General features: G+C 41.1%; 1 protein-coding gene across 1 annotated transcript; it reads right to left on the reverse strand.

Annotated features, from left to right (window-relative positions):
* Positions 1-513: 513 nt before the first annotated feature.
* Positions 514-18,666, reverse strand: LOC122748445 (zinc finger protein 2 homolog). Its single transcript, XM_043994077.1, has 5 exons — positions 18,511-18,666; positions 17,191-17,354; positions 13,695-13,821; positions 12,844-12,942; positions 514-2,390 (listed from the first exon to the last, which is right to left on the reverse strand). The coding sequence occupies exons 1-5, from the start codon at positions 18,536-18,538 to the stop codon at positions 649-651; spliced, it is 2,160 nt and encodes a 719-aa protein (XP_043850012.1). The 5' UTR covers positions 18,539-18,666; the 3' UTR covers positions 514-648.
* Positions 18,667-19,727: the final 1,061 nt, after the last annotated feature.

Below are 19,727 nucleotides of genomic sequence, written 5' to 3' on the forward strand. Positions count from 1 at the left end.
TCTCCCTATCTTTTAGCCAATGATTCTGAGACTTATGGCCCAAAGAATGATAAGAATAGCTAGCATTGAAATAATGACTTAATGCTTGCAAAGGACTTTACAGGCATTATCTCATTTGATCCTTACATTAATCCTAAGAGGTAGGTGTTATTAGTATACACATTCTACAACAGATGGGGGAAACTGAGGCAGTAATAGGTCAAGTGATTTGCCCAGTATCACATATCTACTAAGTAAAAGAGACTGAATTTGAACTCCGGTCTTATGCCTGCAGCAGTAACACTATCCACTGTGTCACCTAGAAGCCTAAAGGTCTATGTTCAAACAAGAGGTCTTCCATAAGTTTTGTCTCTAGCATAATTCCTCCCATGTGCAGTCAAGTATGAACTCTATGTCAAGGCCTTCCCACAATCATTGCTTTTATGATACCAGTGTGATTATTCTGATGTCTTAGTGACCTCTCTCTTTAAAAAAAAAAAAAGCCATGTGCTTTCTGAATCCTCTGATGTAAAGCAAAAGATGATCTCTAAGTGAAGGTCTTCCCACATTGAATCCATGTTTAGCTTGTCCCCAGAATGAATTCTGATATCTAACAGGCCCAATACACACTTTGAATGCTTTTCCTCATTCAGTACAGTGATAAGATTTCTAACTACTATGGATTCTCCTATGGGAAATAAGGGATGAGTGTTGCCGGAAAGTTTTACCACATTGATTACATTCATAAGGTTTCTCTCCAGTGTGGATTCTCTGATGTTTAGCAAGATCAGAGCTATGTCTGAAAGCCTTTCCACATTGATTACATTTATAAGGTTTTTCTCCAGTGTGAATTCTCTGATGTTTAGCAAGATCAGAGCTATGTCTAAAAGTCTTTCCACATTGATTACATTCATAAGGCTTTTCTCCAGTGTGAATTCTCCTATGTATACCAAGATTAGAGCTCTGTCTGAAAGTCTTCCCACATTGATTACATTCATAAGGCTTCTCTCCAGTGTGGCTTCTCTTATGTTTAGCAAGATGGGCATTCTGTCTGAAAGTCTTCCCACATTGATTACATGTATAAGGTTTTTCTCCAGTATGGATCCTTTGATGTTCAGCAAGTTTGGAGTTGAAGCTGAAAATCTTCCCACATTGATTACATTTATAAGGTTTTTCTCCAGTGTGATTTCTTTTATGTTCAGCAAAAATGGAGTTCATTGTGAAAGCCTTTCCACATTGATTAGATTCACAAGGTTTCTCCCCAGTATGAATTTTCTTATATAGAGCAAGATGGCAGGTATTTGTGAAAGTCTTTCCATGGTGATTACATTCATAAGGTCTTTCTCCAGTATGGATTCTCTTATGTATCACAAGATTGGAGCTGTGTCTGAAAGTCTTTCCACATTGATTACATTCATAAGGTCTTTCTCCAGTGTGGATTCTCTTATGTATAGCAAGATTGGGTCTCTGTGTGAAAGTCTTTCCACACTGATTACATTCATAATGTTTCTCTCTAGAGTGGATCCTCTGATGTTCAGCAAGAGTGGAGCTGTGTCTGAAAGTCTTTCCACACTGAGTGCATTCATAAGGTTTCTCTCCAGTGTGGATTCTCTGATGCTGAGCAAAAGTGGACCTGTGTCTGAAAGTCTTTCCACACTGATTACATTCATAAGGTTTCTCTCCAGTGTGGATTCTCTGATGTTCAGCAAGATGGACCTTCTGACTGAAAGTTTTTCTGCATTGATCACATTCATAAAGATTCTTTCCAGTGTATCTTCTCCGTTGGAAAAGAAGGGATGAGTCTTCACCGAAAGCTTTATGCCATTCATGACACTCATGAGATTTCTCTCTAGTATGAATTCTTTGATGGAAAAGAAGGGATGAGTGCCTTTTAAAGGCTTTAGCACATTCATGACATTCATGATATTTCTTTTCATTGTGAATTTTCTGGTGGTCTATGAGCATTAAATTATGACTAAAGGCCTTTTCAACTTCATTATAGATATAAAGCATGTCTCTAGTATGACTTTTCTGATGTCTAATTAGGTCTGAATTCAAGCTGAAGGTCCCATCATATTGATAAGTTTGCACTTCAGGAGGCTTTTCTTGAGACTCAACAACCTCTACTTGTTTAGTAAAGCATTCCTTAGATTTATTATCCTGAGAACAGTCATTCCCTGAGATAATTTTCTTACAGTGTATTAGGGGTGAATATTGGCTGAAACTCTTTCTATCTTTATCAAAGTTACAGTGATTCTTTTGTTTTTTCTCTATCTTGATATCAGAATCACAGTTTTCTCTCAAATTAATGTCACAGTGAGTATTTTTCATGAATCTTTGCTGTTGTGATTCTTCCACAGAAAAGCTCAGTGTCGAAGTAGCCTTCCTCATGTCAAGCCTAGTCTCTCCATCTGAAGGAAACAAAAAAAACCCAAATCTATGTCTATATATCTATCTCTCTATATATCTATCTATATAGTAACAAATACACATTTACACAAACATATCCTCTTCCCTCCACTGACAGAAAGTTAACTGATTTGCAATATGTTTCTCTAGGGAAAGAGGAGTCTTCAAAATTAAATGACCAATATCAATCATTTTAAAATGCCATTAGCTCATATTCCCAGGGTTATTTCATTTACAAAATGATAATCATTAAAAAAAATTTTTGTGTGATCCCCATTTTAAAATAAGTACAATTAAATTAACTACAGAATGTGGCAAGAATACAGTACTAACTCACATACAGTACTAACTCACAACAGACCTGTAACACAGAAAAGCCCAGCATTCTCATTACATTCACAACTGAAGACACGAACTCTTACTGAGAGTGATCTGGCCAACATCCCTGCAGCTCAGACTAAGACTCAACTCCCATGACTGGACATGCTCCATTCATAATACTGGAAATAATTTTGATAAGTGTATGTACCAACCACGGTGTAAGCAGCAGTTTTAAAGAGTGTCCAATGGAAGCAGTAGGCTTGGCATATCAGTAATGTCATTTTAGAGGTATTGCTGCATAAGTATGAGTTAAAGAATACTATGAAAAATATACTTTAAAAAAATAATGAGTTCGGACACTTTTGAAATACAAATTTAGTTGGATTTTTCAACACTTTAATTCTTGCCACATTCTGTAGTTAATTTAATTGTACTTATTTAAAAATGGGGATCACACAAAAAAAATTTTTAATGATTATCATTTTGTACCAGCTGTTTGGAAAATAGTTTCTTTAAGAAGGCATTCTCAGTATTTGACAAAAACTGCTGGGAAAACTGGAAGATAGTATGGCAGAAATTAGGCATAGACCAACATCTTACACCTTATACTAAAATAAGGTCAAAATGGATACATGATTTAGACATAAGAGGTGATACCATAGGTAAATTAGGAGAGAAAGGAATCGTGTACCTATCAGATCTTTGGAAAGGAAAACAGTTTTTGACCAAACATGAGATAGAGTATATTATAAAATGCAAAATGGATGATTTTGATTATATTAAATTAAAAAATTTTTGTACAAACAGAAGCAATGCATCCAAAATTGGAAGGGAGGCAGAAAGCTGGGAAACAATTTTTGAGGCCAGTGTTTCTGATAAAGGCCTCATCTCTAAAATATATAGGGAATTAAATCAAATTTATAAGAATCCAAGTCATTCCCCAATTGAGAAATGGTCAAAGGATATGAACAGGCAGTTTTCTGATGAAGAAACCAAAGCTATCTATTCCCATATGAAAAAATGCTCTAAATCTCTAATGATTAGAGAGATGCAAATTAAAACAACTCTGAGGTACCACCTGACACCTATCAGATTGGCTAAAATGACAAAAAAAGGAAGATAATAAATGTTGGAGAGGCTGTGGGAAAATTGGAACACTAATGCATTGTTGGTGGAGCTGTGAGCTGATCCAACCATTCTGGAGAGCAATTTGGAATTATGCCCAAAGGGCGATAAAGCTGTGCATACCCTTTGACCCAGCAATTCCACTTTTAGGTCTTTTGCCCAAAGAAATCATGGAAGGGGGAAAGGGACCCACATGTACAAAAATATTTATAGCTGCTCTTTACGTGATAGCAAGGAATTGGAAGTTGAGGGGGTGCCCATCAATTGGGGAATGGCTGGACAAGTTGTGGTATATGAATACAATGGAATACTATTGTACTGTAAGAAATGAGGAGCAGGAGGAGTTCAGAGAAACCTGGAGGGTCTTACGTGAGCTGATGATGAGTGAGATGAGCAGAACCAGAAGAACATTGTACACAGTATCATCAACATTGAGTGTTGACCTACTGTGATGGACTATATTCTTCTCACCAATGCAATGGTACAGAAGAGTTCCAGGGAACTCATGATAGAAGAGGATCTCCAAATCCAAGAAAAAAAAAGAAAGAAAGAACTGTGGAGTATAGATGCTGATTGAACCATATTATTTCTTTTCTTTTGGGTGCTGTTGTTTTTTTTTCTATTTTGAGGTTTTGCATCACTGCTCTGATTTTTTCTCTTGTAACAGGATTAATGCAGAAATAGGATTAATGTTATTATGTGTATATATATGTGTGTGTGTGTGTATATATATATATCTATATGTATATGTATAGAGATATATAGATATAACCTATATCAGATTACCTGCTGTCTAGGGGAGGGGGGGAGGGAGGGGAGGGAGAGAGAAAAATCTGAAATTGTAAAGCTTGTATAAACAAAAGTTCAGAACTATCTTTACATGTAACGGGAAAAATAAAATACCTTATACATAAAAAAAAAAAAGAAGGCATTGCTAAGTTTCCTGATTGTAAGGTATAGACCAATATCCCACAGTGAAATTTCCTTTTTAAAATCTTTTTAAAACTCTTTCAGGAACTCTTTTTCAGCCTGAGACCAAATTACATTTTTCTTTGAAGCTTCACCTGTAGCCGTTTTGGCACTATTGTCTTCTAATCCTCCTTATCACCACAGTAACTTTCTACAGTCAAGCTTTTTTTGTTTTCTTGTTCACTTTTATTTCTTTTTTTGTGACTTCATAGAGGGTTGGGGCCCCCTGTTGATGTGTTATTTTGGAAACAGAATTTCTTTGCCTGTAGGCCCCAGTGGTGGGATCTCACTATAGGCTCTTGGGTGGGGAAGGGAAAGCTTCACTACTGGTCAGCAATGGGGTCAAGGGATTCCCCAGTGACTCAGGTTGGTGTAATGTTACTGGTGTAGGACCTTGCTATGCTGGTCCAGACTGCTCACTTGCCTACAGGTCCACTAGTTTGTATGAGGGCAGTGCCTTACTGGTAGATTGCCCCAGGGTTAGAGCCCTGCAGCAAATGTCCTGCAGTGAGGCCTGCTTTAGCAGCAGCTGCTACTGCCACTGCAGTGATTGGATCTCCCCCCTCTCCCACCCAGGTAGGACAGACCTTTCCTGCTGGGATGGTAAGTTGTTTCCCTGCTCCTGGAACATCAGAATAAAAAAAAATAGAAGAAAATGTGAAATTTATCATTGGAAAAACAACTGGTCTAGAAAATAGATCCAGGAGAGATTATATAAGAATTATTGAACTACCTGAAAGCCTGGATGAAAAAGAAAAGTCTGAACAGTATCTTTCAAGAAATTATCAAAGAAAACTGCTCTAATATATTAGAACCAGAGAGCAAAATAGAAATGGAAAGAATCCAGCAAATGCCTCTGGAAAGAGGTCCCAAAATGAAAACTCCCAGGAGCATTATAGCTAGATTCCAGAGTTCACAAATTAATCAGAAAGTATTATAAGCAGCCAAAAAGAAACAGTGAAGCTATACTCATGAATACACAGGATTTGGCAATTTCCACATTAAAGAACTGGAGGTGTTGGAATAGAATATACTGGAAGACAAAGGAGTTAGGTTTACAGCCAAGAATCACCTACCCAACAAAATTGAAAATAATTTTTCTCAGCGGAAAATGGACATTTAATAATATGGAGGACTTTCAAGCAGTTCTGATTAAAAGACAAGAGCTGAATAAAAAAATTGGACCTCCAAATACAAGTCTCAAGGGAAACATAAAAAGGTAAAAAAGAAACAAAAAAGAAAAAAATATAAGAAATTCAATGAGGTTAAACTGTATTTCTATATGGCAAGATATTTGTAACTTTTAATAACTTTATTATTTATAAGAGCAATTGGAGGGAGTTTATGTAGACAGAGGGTGTGGATATAAGGTGACATTGATGAGATGATACCCTAAGGGACCAAATAAAGGGGTGAGAAAGAAAGTAGGGTGGAAGGAGGGGTGAGATCGAATGGGGTAAATTATCCCACATAAAAGAAGTGCAAAAAAGGTATTGTGATGGAGGGGAAGATAGGGTGGGGTGGTGGGCAAAGATTAAACCTTATCTCATCAAAATTATCTCAAAATGGAAATAGTATACACACTCAGTTGGACATAGAAATCTATCTTACAAAAAAAATTAAATTAAAAAAAATTTTAATATTTTTTAAATTAAAAAAATAAAAGAAATCTATCTTACCCATAAGGAAGTTTAAAAAAAGACAAGAATAATAGAAAGGGTAGAGGGCACCAATAAAAGGGAGGGAATATCGGGGAAGGTGGTGATAAGAAATAAAATTCTTGTGAGGAGGAAAAAGAGGGTAAGAGAGAGGCCAAGATTAAAAAAAAGTGGGAAATGGCATGGAGGGAAAGAGTTATCATAACTATAAATGTGAATGGGATAAGTTCACCCATTAAATGGAAGAAGATAGCAGAGTGGATTAAAAACCAAAATCCTTCAAATCCAGTTGCAGACACTTGACACTTACTAGCTGTGTGATGCTCGGCAAGTCACTCAACCCTCCTGGCCCACCCCACAAAAAATCCTACAATATGTTGTTTACAAGAAACATATATTGAAGCAGAGAGATACACACGGGGATGGAACAGAATCTCTTATGCTTCAGCTGAAGGAAAGAAAGCAGGTTTAACAATCATGATTTCAGATGAAACAAAAGAAATATAGATGTAATTGAAAGAGATAAAGAAGTAAAATATATCTTACTGAAAGGTACCATAGACAATGAAGTAATATCAATACTTATCATATATGTACCAAATGGTGTAACGATTGGAATGACGCCACCTGCTGGATACTTACTGTAGAAGAGTTCTGCCCATGAAGTGAAGGTCTTTGAGGGCAAGACCAGGAGTCTCTTCTTTGGCAGGAGGAAGTGACGCGGACTAGTGGGAGGAGGAAGGAAGAGACTGGCGCTGACTCTGGGGCTCTTTCCTGAGGACGCTGGCGGAGAAGGGAGCTAGAAATGTGCTCTCCCTTTAATAGATAGGAATCTAGGCCTTTCTCTCTCTCTTTACCAAATTCTTATTCTCCTTAATAAATGCTTAAAAGTCTAACTCTTGCTAAAGCTTGTAATTGATTGGCGACCACTCATTAGATATTTTAGACAGACTAGCTAGAATTTTAGCCCTTAACAATGGAATAGCATCTAAATTTTTGAAGAAGTTAGAGATAATAAAACTATAGTTGTGGGGTACCTTAACCTTCTCCTCTCAGAACTGGATAAATCTAACAGATAATTAATGAGAAAGAAGTTAAGGAAGTGAATAAAATTCTGGAAAAGTTAAATATAATAGATCTCTGGAAAAAACTGAATGGGAATAGAAAGGAATACACCTTTTGCTCAGTAATACATGGCTCCCACACAAAAACTGACCATGTATTAAGACATTAAAAACCTCACAACCAAAAGCAGAAATAGTAACATATACTTTTCATATCATAATACAATAAAAATTACATTGAATAATAGGCAATGGAAATAGAAATCAAAGAGGAATTGGAAATTAAATAACTTAATCCTAAGAAACAAGTGGATAAAAGAACAAATTATAGAAACAATTGATAATTTCATGAAAGAAAATTACAAGACAAATATACCAAAATTTATGGGATACAGACAAAGTGGTACTTAGGGGGAAATTTATATCTTTAACTGCTCACATCAGTAAAATAGAGAAAAAGCATATCATGAATTGGGCATGCATTTAAAAGAAATAGAAAATGAAAAAAATTTTAAAGCCCCAATTAAACACCAAATTGGAAATCCTGAAAATCAAAGAGATTAATAAAATTGAAAGAAAACCATTGAACTAATAAACAAAACTAGAAGATAATTTTATGGGGGGGGGAAGATAAATCATTAGTTAATTTGATTTAAAATAGGAAAGAAGAAAATCAAATTACTAGTATAAAAAATGAAAGGAATGAACTCACCACCAGTGAAAAGGAAATTAAAGCAATCGTTAGGAGCTATTTTTCCCTATTATATGCCAATAAATTTGACAATCTTAAATGAAATGGATGGATACTTACAAAAATATAAATTACCCAGATAAAGAGAAGAAGAAATAAAATACTTAAGTAACCCAGTCTTAGAAAAAGTAATTGAACAAGCCAACACTGAACTTGCTAAGAAAAAATACCCAGGATCATATGAATTTACAAGCAAATTCTACCAAACATTAAAGAACAATTAACCCCAATTCTATATAAACTATTTGGGAAAATAGGTGAAAGAGGCCTAACAAATTGTTTTTATGAGACAAATATTGTGCTGATACCCAAACCAGGAAGAACCAAAACAGAAAAAGAAAATTGTAGCCCAATTTCCCTAATGAATATTGATGCAAAAATTTTAAATTAAATACTAGCAAAGAGATTACAGCAATATGCTACAAGGATAATATACTATGACCAGGCAGGATTTCTACCACAAATGTAGGACTGGTTCAATATTAGGAAAACTATCAGCATAATTGAACATATCAATAAAAAACAATAGAAATCATATGATTATCTCAACAGATGCTGAAAAAGCCTTTGACAAAATACAGCAGAGTGAGGAATAAATAGAGCTTCCCTTACTTAAAATAAGTAATATTTATCTAAAACCAAGCATTATCTGCAACTGTCAGCAAGCATTATCTGTAATGGAAAAAAGCTAGAACCTTTCCCAGTACAATCAGGGGTGAAGCAAGGATGCCCATTATCACCTCTATTAGTTAATATTGTACTAGAAATGTTAGCTATAGCAATAAAAAAAGAAAAAGAAGTTAAAGCAATTAGAATAAACAATGAAGAAAAAAACTATCACTCTTTGCAGACATTATGATGAATCAACTAAAAATTTAATTGAAAGTATTAACAACTTCAGCAAAGTTGCAGGATACAAAATGAACTGACATAAGTCTTCAGCATTTCTATATATTACCAACAAAGTCCAGCAGCAATAGAAAGAGAAATTCCATTTAAAATAACTAGATAGTATAAAACATTTGGGAGTCTACCTGCCAAGACAAACCCAGGAACTATATGAACACAACTAAAAAACATTTCTTCCACAAATAAAGTCAGATTGAACAACTGGAAGAATATTAATTGCTCATGGCTAGGATGGGCCAATATAATAAAAATAATAATCCTATCTAAATTAATCTATTTATTTAGTGCTGTATCAGTCAAACTATCAAAAATATTTTACAGATCTAGAAAAAATAATAAAATTCATGTGGAAAAACAAAAGCTCAAGGATATCAAGGGAATCAATGTAAAAAAAATACAAAATAAGGTCTAGCCATCCCAGATCTCAAACTCTATTATAATGTGGTAATTATCAAAACAATCTGGTACTGGCTAAGAAATAGAGTGGTAGATCAATGGAATAGAAGAGGCACAAATTTAATTATGATAAATGACTATAGTAATCTAATATATGATAAGTCCAAAGATCCAAGCTTTTGGAACAAAAATTCATTATTTTACAAAACTCCTAGGAAAACTGGAAAACAATATGGCAAAAACTAGGTATATAGCAACATCTCACACCAGATACCAAAAGAAGGTAAAAATAGGATTGTGATTTACACATAAATCATGATACATAAGCAAATTAAGTGAGCATAGAATAATTTACTGTCAGATTTATGGACAGGGGAAGAAATTAGAACCAAAGAAGATAGAGAATTACAAAATGTAAAATAGATCATTTTGATTATATAAAATGAAAAGGCTTTTTCACAAACACCAATGCAACCAAGATTTTAAGGAAAGCAGAAATCTGGGGGGAAATTGTGTAACGAGTATCTCTTATAAAGACCTTATTTCTCAAATATATAGAGAACTGAGTCAAATTTATAAGAATACAAGTCATTCCCCAAATGATAAATGGTCAAAGGATATGAACAGTCAGTTTTCAGAGAAAGAAATCAAAGTTATCTTTAGTCATATGAAAAAATGCTCAAAATCACTATTGATCAGAGAAATATAAATTAAAACAACTCCAAGGTATCACCTTACACCTATCAAAGTGGCTAATATGATAAAAAAAAAAAAAAAGGAAAATGTTGGATGTTGGAGGGTGTGTTAGAAAATTGGGATGCTGACTCATTGTCAAGAATACCTGAGCCCCGGAGCCAGCACAGAAACTAGCAATGTGACTGAGGCTCATGGTTTGTTGCTTCCTCTCAAACTATCTCCCAGTTTCCATAGTAGATTGGGAGCTCCTTGACAATAGGGACTGTCTTTTGCCTTTCTTTGTATCCTGAGAACTTAGCACAATGCCTAGAATATAGGAGGCACTTAAGGAAGGTGTATTGATTGACTGTCATGGCCCAAGGCTCATGCTAGGCCCTAACTTCTACCTCAATCCATGGAACCTAGTTTCTCTCCATTGGTCACATGCAGGTTCTGGCTTTAATCCAATTTTCTTTCTGTCTCCTTCTTTCATCTTATACCATACGAGGAGTTATCCCTGTCCAGTTCTAACATGGATGGGACCTGACCAGACCCAATACTGGTAATCCCAAAGGCTGCTGGAGAGTGTCCTACCATGGAATGCTGGTAGTCCCTACCTCCCACCTCCCTAAATGGAGGGTGGCAGTCACCTACATGGATCTGGACAATCATTCTCCATTTCTGGAGACAAAGGCTGGACCATAAAGATCAGTAAAGGAACGTGGGTTGGTGACTTATGCAAGCTTCAGCCTTGGATCGCTTCAAGAGGAGACACTGGCTTTCACTCCTACTCTGGTAATGCTGAATGAAGAGAGAAAAAACATGAAGCCAGGTTGCTGGGGTCCATTACAAATTTAGGTCACTCAATCTCAGCTGGGTCCCCACTGTGGAGAGGCAATCCTTTGGCATCTCCCTGACTCCCTATGGCCCACTCACCGCAGCAGCTTTGCCAGATCTTTTCACTCCTCCCCAACCCACCCATGTGGCCTTCTCCCGTCCAACCTCTCAGCTGAGAACTTGGCTTCATATTTCACTGGAACAATTGGACACTCTTACCTCCTCCTCATCCCACACAAATCAGAAGCCTTCTTTTCCTCTGTCACCCCAGCCTCTCGTGAAGATGGGGCCTGAAGTTTTATTGTTTCTTTTGGGGGGGTGTTGTTTTTTGACAGGGCAATGAGGTTTAAGTGACTTGGCCAGGGTCACACAGCTAGTAAGTGTCAAGTACCTGAGGACAGATTTGAACTCAGGTCCTCCTGAATCCAGGGCTGGTGCTTTATCCACTGTGCTACCTAGCTTCCCCCTTTTAAATTTTTTTGTTTTGTTTTGTTTTGGTTTTACGGGGCAATGAGGGTTAAGTGACTTACCCAGGGTCACACAGTATCAAGTGTCTAAGACCAGATTTGAACTCCAGTCCTGAATCCAGGGCTGGTGCTTTATCTACTACACCACCTAGCTGCCCCCTTAGCCTGAAGTTTTAGAAGGCAAATATGCCCATGTGATCCCATTCTGTCTCATCTAGTTCTCCAACATATTTCCTTCTCTACCATCTCCATTTTCTCACTAATTTTCAATCTCCCCCTTCCTACTGGCTCCTTCTCAAGTGACACAAATGAAACCATTTTTCCTTGGTCCTCAAACAACCCTTATTTCATCCATCCATCCATCCCCAGGACACGTCTTCCTATATCTCTCTTCCCTTTCATGGCTAAACACCTAGAGATGGCCATCTATACTGGGGGTCTCCAACTCTTTTACCTCTTACTTCCAATAAAACTCTACTATCTGGCTCCCAACTTCACTGTTCAATTGAAATGGCTCTATCTAAAGTTGCCAGTGATCTCCTAATGGCTAAACCAAAAGACCATTTCTCAGTCCTCATCCTCCTTGACCTCTCTGCAGCTTTTGACACTGTCAATCACCCCCTTTTCCTTGAGACTCTCTTCCCTATATGTTTGGGTAACACTCCCCTCTGTTTGGCTTCTCCTCCTACCATGTCCAAAACCAACCTGTAATGCTCCCCCTGCCTTCTCTGAAGCCCCAGCTAAAGCCCACCCCCTCCATAAGCCTCTTGCAATCCTCCTTGGTCTCAGGGCCTTCCCCTGTACCAATAGGTTTTACACTGCTCTCTCCATGTTGTCTTCCTTCCTAGTCTGTGAACTCCTTAAGAGGAGGGGATATCCCCTGACTTGCTTGGAAGCCCCTTCACTTAGCATGTGGCCTTGCACATATTGGGCACTTAATAAATGCTTGTTGACTTGAAAGAGCTTGTATTAGTCTAAGCCCTTTCTGAATACCTTCAGGAGAGTTCCATGCCCCAAAGTCCCAAACAATGTATCTAATAAGATCATAATTTTATCAGTGAAAGGGAAATGACAGGCCATGGTGTTCAACCCCCTCTTTTCACAGATGGGGAAACTGAGATTCAGAGCTTCAGTGACTTGAACAGGAATCCAATTCTAAAAAGGATCTGAAAAAGAATTGCAAGGCAGATCTTCCTGAACCCAAGTCTAATACTCCCTTCACTGTGACAAGTGGCTTCCTCTTGTGTTAACAGATCTCACATACCTGCTTTCACCTCACTCACCTGTACAGGAGAAGTTTCTTGGGCCTTCTTGCTCAAGCATCCATGGTGCTTCCCCTTGCTCAAATTGGGAGATCAAAGCTTCTCTGGAAACTGGAAGTCCTGGGCATGGGAAATAAGGAAGGGATGAGGATGGAGAAACACTCATAACTCAGGTCTCTTTAGGGAAATGGGGCCTGCAGGAAGGGTCAGAGGATGGTTCCCAGCACTCCTCAAGAACCTTTTCCATGATATTTAATGTTGGGAGCTTTGGTGGGGAGTGGGAAGGAGGTCATTTGGAAGCCCATTGGGAGTCAGAAAATTCTTTTTCTCCACTTTCTTTATAGAAGAATTGGCTGGTTCTTCAGATTGCAATATCTAGACATTAAAAGCCAGCTGGTAGTGCAGTAGAGAAGAGCCTTCCAAAAACCAGCCCCAACCCAAAGAGGAAGAGACTACCCTGGAAGGGAGGGGGTTCCCTTCACTGTACTTCTCCTAGGAAAAGCTGCCTGAGCAGTTTTCAGAGATTTGGCAACAAAATTCGTGTCCAGGGAGGAGTTAGACTAGATACATCCTGTAAGACAACTTCCGAGGCAGAGATTCTTCAACACTGATTTTGATCTTTGACCTCAGTCTCCCTAGAACCTGTAAGACACAGCTTCAAGAGTAATAAAGGGGCCCCCAGCTTTCTATCTCACAATGCAAAGAGCTTTTCCAGGAAAACCAGGCAGCTGGAGGACCCTGTCTCTTGGACACAAGATTCCAGCTTTGTGGCCTTTCTCATCATTGATAAATGCTCAAAACCAGTCACAGGAAGAAGGGAATGAAATCGTCCCTCTGATGGTAGATGCAGTTACCAAGAGAAGGGTCCTTACCCAGGGAGAACAGGTTCCAGGCATTCTCCAGCATGACCTCTTTGTACATCTCTTTCTGAGGATGGTCCAAGAGGCGCCACTCCTCTGCGGTGAAGTCCACAGTCACGTCCTTGAAGGTCACCAACTCCTAAACCACCAAAAGTCAGAGGACTTAGAGCCGAAAGAGATTCAGAATTCATCTAGACTGACCTCATCAATTTACTGGGGAAACTGAAGCACAGAGAAGAGATCTGCCCAAAGGCTGTCCCCTTCATTGGCGTCAGAGTCGGCACTTAGAGCCAGTCATGAAAAGCCCCCAAAGGAGTCTGGAGGAAAGCTTTGCATCTTTGCAATTGGGATAAAGGGGAGAAATGTGCCCCTATGAAATGTCTCCCTGTGGAATCAGAGAAGTTTTGTGACCTGTCAGAGATATATGAGAATCTCTGGAGGAGAGAGAAGGTGGGGTGAAATTTCTTCTTTAACAGAACTGACCTAAGTGATATATTATAAAGAAAATTCCATGAACAGTTGGTGAGATGCTAGCAGGTGTTGTGTAGTGGCAGTAGTGGGGGTGAGGTGGGGCTGGGGCTCCTGTGATCACTGAAAAGAGTATAAAGAAAAAGAAAAGATCTTGTTGATTTCCTGAGTGGATGAAATAGTCTTATTTAGATAAAAACAACAAGCATTTTTAAGATATATTTATCACATTCTAGGTTGAACTGAACAGTATGAGCCTATTTCTAGTCTAGGGAAAAGGAGCTATCAAGTGTTATACTGAGAGCGTGAGGGGCCTGAACACTTCCTGCCTCAGGTTTGTGATTGCTCTCATTTGTTACATAGAAATAATAACTAAGAAGGGGAAAGGAGTTTTCCTTCATTTGTTATAAATGTAGTTTTGGGGGGGTGAGGCAATTAGGGTTAAGTGACTTGCCCAGGGTCACACAGCTAAGTAAGTGTCAAGTGTCTGAGGCCACATTTAAACTCAGGTCCTCCTGACTCTAGGGCCAGTGCTCTATCCACTGCACCACCTAGCTGCCCCAAGGTAATATTTTATTTTTAATTGGGGTTAAGTGACTTGCCCAGGGTCACACAGCTAAGTAAGTGTCAAGTGTCTGAGGCCGGATTTGAACTCAGGTCCTCCTGACTCTAGTGCCAGTGCTCTATCCACTGTGCCACCTAGCTGCCCCAAGGTAATATTTTATTAACCAAGATTGGGGTTTGATCTAAAAAACATTGCCAGTTCCTTTATGAGAAACAAATGATCTCAACAGACCCCTAGAATTCTGGGACTTGGGAGAACAAGAGTCAAGAGAATAAGTTGTGGCCTACTGATGAACGACATACAAGAGAGATTGACCAGATGTGAAAATACTTTGATGCTTGGGATAGGTCATCTATTTCTCTAACCTCTCAAATGTAGATTTCATGTTTGGCCACTGGGCTAGGAATTTGGTGTTCTTCCATCTCATTTTCTTCCATTTCCATTATACCGAGATGACTCACTTTTTGAGTTTCTAGTATTTTTGAGCAATTCTATATCATGTAGATAAAATTCTTTTTACTTTGTCATCATTTTGATTTCTTCTTCAAAACAACAGATTTATGCTCTACTTGTAATCCATATTTCATCTTTAACTCCCTTTATTTCTATTTCTTATTTTTATTTCTGAACAATTAAGGTGTCAATTGATTTTTTTTTCATTTTTTTGAGACACCCAAGATTTTACATACCTTTCCTTTTCATAAAAGTCTTTGTTTTTGTTGTTGAGTCATTTTAGTCACATCTGACTCTCCATGACCCTATTTGGGGTTTTCTTGGCAAGCATACGGGAATGGTTTGCCACTTCCTTTTCCAGCTCATTTCCCAGATGAGGAACTGAGATAAATAGAGTTAAGTGACTTGCCCAGGGTCACAGAGCTACAGTGTTTGAGGTTGGATTTGAACTCATGAAGATGGGTCTGCCTGAATCCAAGCCCAGTGCTCTATCCACTAGACCACCTAGCTGCCCAATCTCTTGAGTCACTGTTCTTCATCTCATTGCATTTGGTTACAGTGTGGGCTCTCACTGTAGGAAAGCAGTCCTTTTCTTGAATTACCCAATTCACTCCCAAAAGAAACTTCCAAACTACTTTCTTTCTCCATCCTCCCACATCCCTCCTTTACCACTGTGGAGTGGAACCATGTACTCCAAACCTCCATTTCAGGAAAGAGCACAGCTTACCCAGCTCATTTCTGACATGGACACACAACTTTGGGACTGGACTTCTCCCCCATACCCCAGTGTCTAGTACCTTCTCCCATCCTTTGTTTTTTCTTTCTTTCTTTCTTTCTTTCTTTCTTTCTTTCTTTCTTTCTTTCTTTCTTTCTTTTTTTTGCAGGGCAATGAGGATTAAGTGACTTGCCCAGGGTCATACAACTAGTATCAAGTGTTTGAGGCAGAATTTGAACTCAGGTCCTCCTGAATCCAGGGCTGGTGCTTTTTCCACTGCACTACCTAGCTGCCCCCTCCCATCCTTTTCAATGTCAGCTTCTTTTGTGTATTGTCTTCTCATTTGGTGATAAGCTCCTTGAGGGAAGAAGCAGTCTTTTTCTTTATATTTAAATGCCCAGGTCTAAGCACAGGGTCTGGCACATAGTAGGTGCTTCATAGATCTTGGTTGACTATTGAGAGAAATGAAGGGATTAGGAAAGCAAGTGGTCAGTTGTGGGAATTGAGTTAACCGCATTGACTCCACCTTGGGACTCAGTTCTGGAACTTTTTCAGTTTCCTTTCTATTCAGTTATGGGTTGTCCAACTTCTGTCCATACTCTATAGAGCTCATTTGCACCCAGCTGGTGACAAATGGTCTTCCCCATAGACTGGAAGCTCCCTGAGGGCAGGCACTGGCCTTTCCCTCCTTTTGAACAGTGCCCAGCACAGAGGGGCCACTTTCTAAATGCTTGGAGACTGGACCTAAGGACGGGGAAAGGAGAGGGCTTCAGAGAGACCTGGGAAGCCCTGTGGGAGCTGAGGCTGCAGGACATGAGCAGCAGCAGGAGGACAATCTCTGCTCTGAGCACAACAAGTCAGGGCCGTGTGTGTGTGTGTGTGTGTGTGTGTGTGTGTGTGTGTGTATGCGCGCGCATGTGCGCTCACGTGTGTGTACATGCCTCTGTGCTGGGCTACACCTGCAAAAGGAGAGCAAAGACATGATCCCTAAGGAATAGAGACTGAAGTGCTTGTTCTTGTGGGTCAGCTGTAATGAGGGGAATATAAAAAACACACTTGGGGGACAGTGATTGGGGGAGAGGGGGAAGGGAATTAGTGCTTGAGATGCCAAAGTGCCAGTGAATGAGCCCAAAACGCAGAAGGAGAGACCAGGGCAGGGTGGTTACTGCCGGACTCAGCCTCATGTCTATTTCTGTAAAGAAACCAGCCATGGGTAAGGCATTGCCAGCCTCACAGACCATCCTCTAGGTCTCTGAAATGGGCTCTTTGGCTGGTATTGGTCAAGCCTGTGGACAGACTGCACTCACCTGGGCTGGGGGTCTGTGGCTCCCAGGGGCCATTGCCTCTCTTGCCTCTGTCTCCAGGCCCCCTGCCTGGGCCAGGCCTTGGTCCTCTGAGGGCTCAGCTGGGGAGGGAGCAGGATCCCAGGGGGGAGAGGTCATTCCCTTCTCTTCCTGGGCAGGAGGCTGGCCTAGAGGGATTTACAGAGGGTGAGGCTCCACAGGAGGTACAAAGCCCCCAAACCCCAGAGGGAGGGAGGCAGCAGTAGGTCAGGCTTGGAAATGAAGATGGTCTGAACAGGAAGCCCACCCACCTCCCTCTCTTCATCCTTCTCTTCTCCCTCATCCTTCTACAGAGACCCAGGAGACAGAAGGGGCTTTGGGATCCCAGATGGGATAAGACCAGTCAGAGCCCCAGTGTCTCCTGGGTATTCTGCCCTCCCTGCACTCCCTCTTCCCAACTAAGACCCACACAGAATGTAGACAACAGACTGACTGCTTGATCCAGGAGGGAGAGAAGGTTGAAGATGGGAAGGGCTCTGACATGGGGCTGCCAAGAATGACCAGGGGAAGCCTGAGGCTGGGAGACACAATCCTGTCTGGGATTCGGGTGCCTCGCAGGGGCCTGAGGGCTCTGAACAAAGTAGGGGCAGGGAGGGCAGGAGGCCTGGGGAAGGAAGGGTCTGGGAGGCAGGACACTGCAACAAAGCTGGGGAGGGGAGAGGGGACATCTGAGTGATGGGGGGGGAGGGGTGCAGCAGAGCCTGGGAAAGCAGGATGACTGTGCCTGAGGTCAAACGTGGAGCTGGGAGGCTCCTGGGACCCTCGTTGGGAGCTTGGGCTTAGAGCCTGCTTATCTGGGTCCCTGGAGCCCAATGCCTGGGATAAGATAAGGAGCCAGCACCAGAACCACAGGTCCAGTTAAGGGAGGCCAGGCAGGAACTTGGAGGCCTGGGTCCTAGGTAGGTCCTAGGGGCAAAGAGGCAGGACACCTAGGTCCACAGCTGCTGGTGGGACAAGCAAGTCTCTGAAAAGGAGCTGGGGACAGGGGGCCAGGACACGTGGTGCTGATAGGAAGGCTGAAGGTGGTACTGCTGAGTCCCCACAGGGGGTCTGAAGCTTGGGCAAGTGTGACCCAATGGTAACGCTGGGGATGGCACCCTGGGACGTTTGGGGAATGATGGGGAGCCTAGACAATGGGCAGGGACGGGGAGCCAACGCTAGGAGGGAGGAGGCCCCCAGGTAGCCTGGAGGACACTCAGCAGGAGGTCAGACAGGGAGGATGAGACCCAGTGGACAGGGCAGCCAGCAGAAACCGAGTGCCTCGTGGCTTCTGGGCTCACCTACCTGGGAGCTGCAAGCACACAGCGGGCATCGGGAAGGGAGAGAGAGGGAAGGCAGCGCGAGCTCAGCTCCAAGGGAAGAAGGCAGAGAGATCTGGGCACTAAGGGGAGAAGGCAGAGAGATCTCAACTCCGGGAGTTCCTGCTTGCAGTCAGCCCACCCCCGGGCCCGCCCAGCTGAGAGCCCAGGATCTTCCCTCTCCTCCAATGGCTCTCTTCCCCAATCCCTGCCCCCATCACGTGCAATGCCTTGGCCACTGGAATAACTCCTTTCCACCCTAGAGCCCTCCCAGGGCTCCAGACTCCACCCCGGGGCTCAAGTTCCACCTTGGACACCACCCAGCAGGCTGGTCAGGAGAGAGCTCCTCCCACCACCTCCACTGCCTCCCTCCCTGTCTCCCCCTGCTCTGGGACTCAGAGCCTCCTGTTTCTCTCCAGAATCTCCTGGCCTCCTTCCAGCTCTCCCCCTGCTACCCTCATCTTCTTCCAATCTAGGACATCGAGACCCTACATCCCCCTGATTCTCCCAAACATTTCTCTCCCCCATATCCCTCACTCCACCAGACAGAGAGAGAGAGAGAGAGAGTTGTCAGTGGAAGGAGTTTGTATAGAGGGAGTGCCCCATATAAATGGATGAAGATAGCTCCACCCCATACCCAGAAGGGCAAGTAATGGGAGAAATCAAGATTGCCAACAGATGGAGAACAGCTAATATTTGAGATCCTTCAGTGGAGAAACATCACCTATGAATTGAAATCTCCTGATCCTTTACCAGGTTTGTATGTAAAGCTGTATGTGGCCAACATTTCTACCCAAAAAAAGAGTGATTCATTCAATGAAACATTTACGTTGAGCCTCAGTCCTGTTGGGCATTCTCTTTAAATTTTGCTTGTCTCAAGGGCAGCTAGGTTGCACAGTGGATAAAGCACCAGCCCTGGATTCAGGAGGACCTGAGTTCAAATTTGGCCTCAGACACTTGTCACCTACTAGCTGTGTGACCCTGGGCAAGTCACTTAATCTTCATTGCCCCAGGAAGGAAGGAAGGAAGGAAGGAAGGAAGGAAGGAAGGAAGGAAGGAAGGAAGGAAGGAAGGAAGGAAGGAAGGAAGGAAGGAAGGAGTCAACATCTTAAAAACAGAATAGGCAAAAAAGGGTGGGGGGACATAAAAATCCACTTAAGAAATGAACTACTTAAAAACCAGAATTGAACAAATGTAAAAACA

The sequence above is a fragment of the Dromiciops gliroides genome, chromosome 3, assembly GCF_019393635.1.
Source record: "Dromiciops gliroides isolate mDroGli1 chromosome 3, mDroGli1.pri, whole genome shotgun sequence".
NCBI classification, from domain to species: Eukaryota; Metazoa; Chordata; class Mammalia; order Microbiotheria; family Microbiotheriidae; genus Dromiciops; species Dromiciops gliroides.

Coding starts and splice junctions, on each gene's coding strand:
- LOC122748445 (XM_043994077.1), bottom strand. CDS start 18,538: ATGCCCGCTGTGTGCTTGCAGCTCCCAG. Junction 17,355..18,510: donor TGTGTGCTTGCAGCTCCCAG/GTAGGTGAGCCC, acceptor AAATCCCTCTAG/GCCAGCCTCCTGCCCAGGAA. Junction 12,943..13,694: donor CTGGAACCTGTTCTCCCTGG/GTAAGGACCCTT, acceptor TCCCATGCCCAG/GACTTCCAGTTTCCAGAGAA.